The sequence below is a fragment of the Dreissena polymorpha genome, chromosome 8 (genome assembly GCF_020536995.1).
Source record: "Dreissena polymorpha isolate Duluth1 chromosome 8, UMN_Dpol_1.0, whole genome shotgun sequence".
NCBI classification, from domain to species: Eukaryota; Metazoa; Mollusca; class Bivalvia; order Myida; family Dreissenidae; genus Dreissena; species Dreissena polymorpha.
Window position 1 is genome coordinate 75059294 of NC_068362.1, and position 9482 is coordinate 75068775.

At 38.1% G+C, this 9482-nt stretch overlaps 1 protein-coding gene across 1 annotated transcript; it reads left to right on the forward strand.

Annotated features, from left to right (window-relative positions):
* The first annotated feature begins 4666 nt into the window (after positions 1 to 4666).
* Positions 4667 to 8046, forward strand: LOC127840639 (uncharacterized). Its single transcript, XM_052369051.1, has 4 exons — positions 4667 to 4682; positions 5363 to 5431; positions 6788 to 7327; positions 7376 to 8046. The coding sequence occupies exons 1-4, from the start codon at positions 4667 to 4669 to the stop codon at positions 8044 to 8046; spliced, it is 1296 nt and encodes a 431-aa protein (XP_052225011.1).
* The last annotated feature ends 1436 nt before the right edge of the window (positions 8047 to 9482 follow it).

The window sequence follows — 9482 nt, forward strand, 5'->3', positions numbered from 1 at the left end:
AGCCAACCGGTTAATTTACATAAGCCAATCTGGCCCTTAATAACATACATTTAATGTTCTCCAATATATATAATATCCTTCGAACAGTACAATCTTAACATTAAATAAAAACAAAAATGTAAATGTAAACGCACGTTTTAACAAATTTGGTTAACAAACTACACGCGCTAACTGGGTTTATCCACATCTGGTCAACTGGCTTTCACCAAAACGATAAGCAAATTACACATGTTAACTGGCATTCAAAAAACGGCCAAACACCATAAAAGCAAAATGTCTTTACACATCAAGCCAACAGGCCACTAAACAAGAACAAAAACTATCACGAAAACAAAATGACTTATATTGCAAATAAATCCGGTCTACTTTTGTTATCATTACAGTACCTAATCTTTAACAAGAGCACCGCCTTGCGGGTGCAGACCGCTCATCTATTTTCTTTTTAAAGGTGAATGGACTCTCATTTTCAATCACAAAGGAGGGAGGAGTGGAGTGAAGAGGGGTGTATAGTGTGGGGTTGTGGACATTTATTACATTATCTTCCAAAAAAGCGAAAAAAAAAAAAAAAAAAAAAAAAAATCGGGGGGGGGGGGGGGGGGGGGGGAGGGGGGGGGGGGTTTGGGTGCGATGGTTGGACGGTATACCGTTTTAAAAAAAGATGGGGGGGGGGTATAGTGTGAGGGTGCGGTGATAATTTGTGAGATGATCTTAAAAAAAAAAAAAAAAAAAAATCAAAAAAAAATGGGGGGGGGGGTGGGGTGGGGGGGGGTGGGGTGGGGGTATAGTGTGAGGGTGTGGTGGTCATTTGTGAGATGATCTTAAAAAAAAAAAAAAAAAAAAAAAATTAGGGGGGGGGGAGGGGGGGAGGGCACGGGGGATGGTTTGGGTGAAGTCTATTGTGGTATGTCAGGTAAGAGTAGTTTCATCAAAGTATCAATCAAATCTAATCATAAATAAAGAAGTTATGGCAATTTTAGCAAAATTTAATAATTTGACCTTGAGAGTCAAGGTCATTCAAAGGTCAAAGTAAAATTCAAGTTGCCAGGTACAGTAACCTCATGATAGCATGTAAGTATTTGAAGTTTGAAAGCAATAGCCTTGATACTTCGAGTGGATCGAAACACAAAATTTAACCATATATTAAAAGTTACTAAGTCAAAAAAGGGCCATAATTCCGTAACAATGACAACCAGAGTTATGCAACTTGTCCTTTTACTGTACCCTTATGATAGTTTGTGAGTGTTCCAAGTATGAAAGCAATATCTATGATACTTTAGGGGTAAAGTGGACCAAAACATAAATCTTAACCAAATTTTCAATTTTCTAAGTATAAAGGGCCCATAATTCCGTCCAAATGCCAGTCAGAGTTACATAACTTTGCCTGCACCGTCCCCTTATGATAGTTCATAAATCTTGCAAGTATGAAAGCAATAGCTTTGATACTGTAGGAATAAAGTGGACCTAAACACAAAACTTAATCAAATTTTCAATTTTCTAAGTATAAAAAGGGCACATAATTCTGTCAAAATGCCAGTCAGAGTTACATTACTTTGCCTGCACAGTCCCCTTATGATAGTTAGTAAGTGTTGCAAGTATGAAAGCAATAGCTTTGATGCTTAAGGAATAAAATGGACCTAAACACAAAACTTAACCAAAATTGTCAATTTTCTAAGTATAAAAAGGGCACATAATTCTGTCAAAATGCATGACAGAGTTATCTAACTTTGCCTGCCCAGTCCCCTCATGATAGTAAGTAAGTGTACCAAGTTTGAATGCAATAGCATTGATACTTACTGAGAAAAGTGGAACTAAACGCAAAACTTAACCAAAATTTTCATTTTTTTAAGTATAAAAAGGGCACATAATTCTGTCAAAATGCACGCCAGAGTTATCTAACTTTGCCTGCCCAGTCCCCTCATGATAGTAAGTAAGTGTACCAAGTTTGAATGCAATAGCATTGATACTTTCTGAGAAAAGTGGACCTAAACGCAAAACTTAACCGGACGCCGACGCCAACGCCAACGCCGACGCCGACGCCGACGCCAAGGTGATGACAATAGCTCATAATTTTTTTTCAAAAAATAGATGAGCTAAAAATGCATTTAACTACGACGAAACTAAATTTAACAAAACCGATAAATGCCTTTCATCTAAGTTTAAAACAACAGTCTTATTGTCAACGCTCTTTTCAAACCAAATTTATACCACAGTTTATCCAAAATATCGTAAATTAATTAGCGCATATGCATGCACCATTATTGACACCAACCTTGCAGGGAAAACTTAACGTCTTAAATTATTATGAAAAATATAATAACTCTTAATGTTTTAATTCAATTTAGAGAAATTTTTTATTGTATACAACAATAACATATAAACTGTTTATTCAATATCCAGTGAACGAGATGTAATATATGCACAACACAAACATGTTTCGAAAAAAGTTTACAAGACAAGTCTCTATAGCTGTTTCATAGATGAATATAATATATATTTAAGTAATGTACGATTTTTTTTATGTTTCATTCTTAATTCACAATTGGAATACCTGAATAGTTTAAAGATATGTTTGCATAAATTTTCATCCGCTCATTATCATACCACGTCATATATCGCACACAACCATCTAGCTGAATTATAAGGAAAACGGCAGTTAATTGTTATTAATCGTTTGTTGAATTATACGCTTGGAACTAATACACAAACTTGTAACACATGTATTACCATATAAGGTTTTATATCTTAAAAACAATAAAAATAAAGCAAGGTGTTCGTAAAAACATGAGGGAGAGTGATCTAACTCTGCTATCAAAACAACCTGGAGTGACACACTATGTGGCCTTACCTATATATAATCCTACCAGACCATTACATTTGCGACATCTTTTTGAACTTAAATAGTTTCATTTTTACCCAATAATCAAATCAATTGATGTATCTGAATAGTTGGAACTTAACAAAAACAACAGCACAAATAAAGATATGGAGCATGTTATTGAATATACTTATCATTAAAGTTAACAAGGAACACAACCTGTGTTAATTTCAATCGGAATGTTGTTGCCAGTGTTATTACAATAAACAGAACCAACAAGTCTGACCTTTGTTCGAAGTTCCAGCTCACCATTCCGCTTCTAGCAGAGAATCAGTCCTCTCATCGAAAATCTCCTTCCGAATACTATGTATTTCGCAAATGAACGCATAAACTACTTTATCACCCTTTCGTTTTCTTGCTCCATAACTTTGCCTGTCAAAAACAACCCTCGAATGGCGTCTCACTAGATGTGCAAATCATATATACCCCAAAACGAAAAACTCGTGCGCTTTCGCGCTAAAACATGCACACAAAACCCGTGCATTATACGCGCTAAACCATTACCATAATCTCTCTTCTAAATAACACGTATTAAACCATACTATACCGTATTTCTCAAACCGAGAATAATTTCATGTTTTTATTATTGTTTTGCATATTTTAATTTCCCGCAACGATATCTATTCACACGACACATGAACACTTTTTTAGTGTTCGTGTGTCGTATGAATAGATATATCCGCGGAAAATTAAAATGGAATTAATTGTGTCACAAATAAATAAAAACGAGCATTTTGTATCTACAAAAATCTATGAAATCATACCACATCTAGCGTTGAAATTGTGGATATTGTTATGAGGAACACTGATTGTTTAGGTGTTAACTTTATTTTACGAAAAACTGTACGAAAATTTCGTTGATTTTGAGCGTTATAGAGGCTTTAATATACCGGCATGAGCTCACACATTAAGATGCCACTCCGTGTCACATCAACAGGCCACTGGATGTAAACGTACTAACCTATCGGTACGTATCAATATAATAAGCTGCCGGTACAGTCAACACAATGTGCTACCGGAGCCTGTCAATTTAAAAAGCTACCGTTAAGTGCCGTATAATAAACAACAAAAGACACCGGTAATTGTTAACACAATAAGCCGATAGTTGATGTCAACAAAATCAGCTACCAGTACATGTCAACATAATTTGGTCTATCGTAAAAGCATTTCAAATACTAGCTGAACAAAGGCTATGAAATGCACTTTCTGACGAAGTGTTTGTAATTATTTATGAGTGTAAACTATATAATGTCATATAACCATATTATGTATAAGACAGAAACAGTGTATACTATATTATGTCATATTACCATAATTCGCCCCATTGGTGCAAACAGGTACTATGTGACATTTTAATTTTAATTGCACGTGGGACCGTTTTGCACCAAGGAGCGATTATGATTTATGAGATAAAAGCAGTTATAAGTGATCAGATATTCAGATGCGTGTCGCTTGATGGACGGGAGAAATGACACAACCGGCCGCTGGATCACTGTATTATGACCGAACCAACAAGTCTCTTCATTAATGCCAATCTCATTTGCAAACTTTATGTCGTTTTCGTTCAAAATAGTCATTATTACTTTTTAATGTCGTTGTAGCCAATATGTTCGTAGCGTATTCAGCTTTATGCGAAGACATCGCTGACCAATCTATTAATATATAAATATATTTATATATTTTAACAGGTAAAACGATCAGGTTTGGCAAGATATGTACAATCACATCTCCGCCTTTGACCAGGTATGTTCTGGTTTATAATTCTGGCTTTCTTTGCAATACGGAATGAGAATGTCTGGTGAACTTGGTAAATCTGAATAAGAAAGAAATATTTACAGTGTTAAATTTCTAAGTGGCATGTTTGATAAATATCAGTTAATTTTGATAATAGTTAATATCATGTGTATACTTGATAATACTGTTGAAATATAACAGAGAATATATCTCACGCGTCATTAAAATGTGCAACATGAAGCTACAGAGATATTTATAAAGTTTAAATAAACAAACTACCAGCACGTTGTACATGAATAAAAAAATATAATACATTATGACACAATATTTTTTCTTCCATGAATGTTTATATAATATTTTTGTATTAAACGTACAGTTGTGTATGAAAAGCTGATCCAGTATGTGAAAGAAGATTTCTAAATTCCTTAGTCCGAACGAAAACTATAACTTGCAATGTTGTAAGTATGCTTTAGAACACATTAACGAGTAGGTCTTTGGGAAAACCGGGCTTTATAAAGTTTACACTGGCTAATATGAAACGACAATTTTGTGGAATTTTTCGCAACATAAGTCTCCTAAAAAGAACGAAAATCCAGTCTAAGAGGAAAGTGTCGCGCGGACTGCATGAACTCCGGATTTCCCGCAGACCGGGTCAAATAATTTGGCAAAATGTAGACATAATGAAGAATGAGTTGGCACAAAAAAGTTATCTTATTTGTTTTTCACTCATGTTCCATTTCTCCGCATTTCTAGGCCTGACCTGCCTCACGTACGTTACCGCTTACGGTAGAGGTGCCGGCGTCAGCGGTGGATACTACGGGGGTACGTAGGGTAGGCTATCTCGGACTGAGATTATAAATGTATTTCATATAATTTATCTATGATTAAAAACACATCTTGAGCACACTGCATTGTATGTTTTACAAACGTTGTTGTACATGCACGCCACCAAGGAAATATTTCTTTGCAAGCACTGACTTGTCTGATATTTAGCAAGATTGTAGAGTTTTGTTGCGATCCCTATATCCGTTTTTTTTAAGAATGCTTTATTGCTTGAGATAAATAGTAAAATGCGACTTATATTGATTGAGTTCAATCACGTGTATGTACACGGAGGATCTAGCTACAACAAGAGCCATTCTGTATAATACATTCTTCTGGTGTACAAAACTCCTCTGAACAATAAATAATTCCAAGTAAAACGGCCTTACATGGAATATGCCGCATATATTGAGTGAGGTTCCGTCATGATATTGGTTATCGATCACTCTTCCTCTAGCACTGATTTAAGTAAGGCAAATGTTCATTTTTGGGTAGAGTGTGCGCATTTACTGGCTTACCCAGGAAGCTAATATGGTATAGCCCTTTACCATTTGTCATTATTAACGAGTATTGAAGCTAAAATGTTATAGTCCTTTACGATTTGACATTTTTTACTGTGATTATTGAAGCTAAATATGTTATAGCCCTTAAGGATTTGACATTAATTACTGTTGAGTACTCATGTACCTGAAAATCCGTTTTGAACGTTTCTCTTTAAAACCAGATGAAATGGTCCCGACAATAATCAATAAAAATATTTTTGCGTAAAATCTCATTTGAAACGGACCTTAAAATGTAAACGCGCCATGTGAAGGTTGACGGGACGCTTATTTCGAGTAATCATGGCATTAGTCCATGGCATCTAAACTCGTATGTGCAACTGTAAAGATTGCATGGGTGCAGATATGTAGGGTTCCGTATTTATTAAATGGAACAATACCGTATACGCTTCTCATACTGATAGGTGCTTTTGTAAAACAACTAATAGTGTAAAGGCACTTTGAATTTTAGTAATTGGCCTAGTAATTACTAATATAAGCAATTTTATCGTAAAAGCCCAATTTGAAGCTTGTCTTGTTGCAGATTCGTAGTGGCTCAAAACTTCTCTTATGCATGAAACATCGTCTAATGGTTAGCACCTGTGATTGTTTTCTGGACTCGGTTTGAAAGGTGCAAATTAAAATTATATTGCCATTTTTTTATACGAGTCCAGAAACGATTGCAGGTCTATACTCAAGAATTAGACATGTATGCGCAAGGAAAAGTCATTTACATTAATATAATAATTACGCGGATTTGACTTTGCTGGTTACGGCAGTAGTCTCGGTGTTAACGGTGGAAGCTTTGGCGTTTAAGGAGGACCTTTCAATGGTTTAGGAGGACCTGTAAATGGTTTAGGAGGACCTGTAAATGGTTTAGGAGGACCATTTAACGGTTTAGGAGGACCTGTCAATGGCTTGGGCTCACCTTTCAATGGTTTCGGAGAACCTCTCAATGGTCAAGGAGGACATTTCAATGGTTTTGGAGGACCTGTCAATGGTCAAGGAGGACCTTTCAATGGATTAGGAGGACCTGTCAATGGTCAAGGAGGGCCTTTCAATGGTTTGGGAGGACCTGTCAATGGTCAAGGAGGACCTTTCAATGGTTTCGGAGGACCTGTCAATGGTCAAGGAGGACCTTTCAATGGATTAGGAGGACCTGTCAATGGTCAAAGAGGGCCTTTCAATGGTTTGAGAGGACCTGTCAATGGTCGAGGAGGACCTTTCAATGGTTTCGGAGGACCTGCCAATGGTCAAGGAGGACCCTTCAATGGTTTAGGAGGACCTGTCAATGGTCAAGGAGGACCTTTCAATGGTTTCGGAGGACCTGTCAATGGTCAAGGAGGACCTTTCAAAGGTTAAGGAGGACCTCTTAATGGTCAAGGAGGACCTGTTAATGGTTTAGGAGGACCTGTCAATGGTCAAGGAGAATCTTTCAATGGTTTTGGAGGACCTGTCAATGGTCAAGGAGGACCTTTCAATGGATTAGGAGGACCTGTAAATGGTCAAGGAGGGCCTTTCAATGGTTTGGGAGGACCTGTCAATGGTCAAGGAGGACCTTTCAATGGTTTCGGAGGACCTGTCAATGGTCAAGGAGGACCTTTCAATGGATTAGGAGGACCTGTCAATGGTCAAGGAGGGCCTTTCAATGGTTTGAGAGGACCTGTCAATGGTCGAGGAGGACCTTTCAATGGTTTCGGAGGACCTGCCAATGGTCAAGGAGGACCCTTCAATGGTTTAGGAGGACCTGTCAATGGTCAAGGAGGACCTTTCAATGGTTTCGGAGGACCTGTCAATGGTCAAGGAGGACCTTTCAAAGGTTTAGGAGGACCTCTTAATGGTCAAGGAGGACCTGTTAATGGTTTAGGAGGACCTGTCAATGGTCAAGGAGGACCTTTCAATGGTTTGGGAGGACCTGTCAATGGTCAAGGAGGACCCTTTAATGGTTTAGAAGGACCTGTCAATGGTCAAGGAGGACCTTTCAATGGTTTCGGAGGACCTGTCAATGGTCAAGTAGGACCTGTTAATGCTTTCGGAGGACCTCGCAATGGTCAAGGAGGAACTTTCAATGGCTAAGGAGGACCTGTCAATGGTTTCGGGGGACCGTTCAATGGTTTCGGAGGACCTCTCAATGGTCAAGGAGGACCTGTTAATGGTTTAGGAGGGCCTCTCAATGGTCAAGGAGGACCTTTCAATGGTTTCGGAGGACCTGCAAACGGTTTAGGAGGACCTCTCAACGGTTTAGGAGGTCCTATCGATGGTTTAGGAATACCTCTCGCTGGTTTAAGAACACCTCTCGGTGGTTTCGGAGGCAGTTTCGGTGGATTTGGACCCGGTGGAGCATTTGGTGGCTTTGGCACTGGCCTGGCCGGTGGTCTAGGTGGTTTTGGAGGCATTGGAGTCAATGTAGGATTCGGAAGTATTTTGCAGCTTTGAAGGCTTCGGTGGACTCGGTGTCGTCAGTGGCTTTGACGGAATCCGCGGCTTTGGTAACTTCGCTGGCCTTGGTGGTGTGGAGATCTCTGAAGCCCTACGAGGCAATGGTGGATTCGGCGGCTTGGGTAACTTCGCTGCCTTTGGTGAAGGCTTCGGCGGGTTCACAGGTTTGACGCCTGGTCGCAGGTGGTCAAGAAAACTTAGCTGCTTCAAACTTAAATTTAAATACACTCATCGACTTTCTTGCTGTTCGTGTTTAGATCCCATCTCACATGGACTAAAAAGCGAACTGAAAATAAACTTAATATCGACTTTATTATTGCAAAATTATAAAAGTAAAAATAATGTAACCAATTATTTAGATATACACATGCCCATTAAGGGCGGGCGGGCGGGGTTATCACCCCTTCGTTTTCCTTTTTCCATTACTTTTGCCTGTCAAATACACCCTCGAATGGCGACTCAATAGATTTGCAAATCATATATATCCAAACACGAAAAACTCGTGCGCTTTCGCGCTTAATCTTAAACACAAAACCCGTGCAATTTTTGCGCTAAACCTTTACCATAATCTCTCTTCTAAATAACATGTATAACACCATACTATACCGTATTTATCAAACCGAGAATAATTTCATTTTTATACAAAACCAGAAAGTTCGGGTTCGCGTACTTGCCCAGTCCGTGTGATCTTTCCCCTGTGATCAGTTATTAATTAAAACAATTAGCTTTGCATTATTGGCAATAATTGTTGTAGTAAATGTAATAGGCACAAATGCAGTACTTATTTACACTTATTTAAAAAAAAAACACCACTATGCAAGATATTCTGACAACAAAAATATATACATCCGTAAAAAAACTTCTCCTCCCATAAGCGAAAAAAACGTATTACATACGAGTCGCCGCACTCCAGTGCGACGCCAATGACGATTGAACAAAGATCTAATTTAATTACTGTTGTAAATGACACATGATTAAGACGCCGGGTATCCCTTTAACAACCCTGGACAAGATCATCATGAAATTTTCTCGTTGGTTTTCTTATTCCTTTATTACAAAAATAACACCAATTT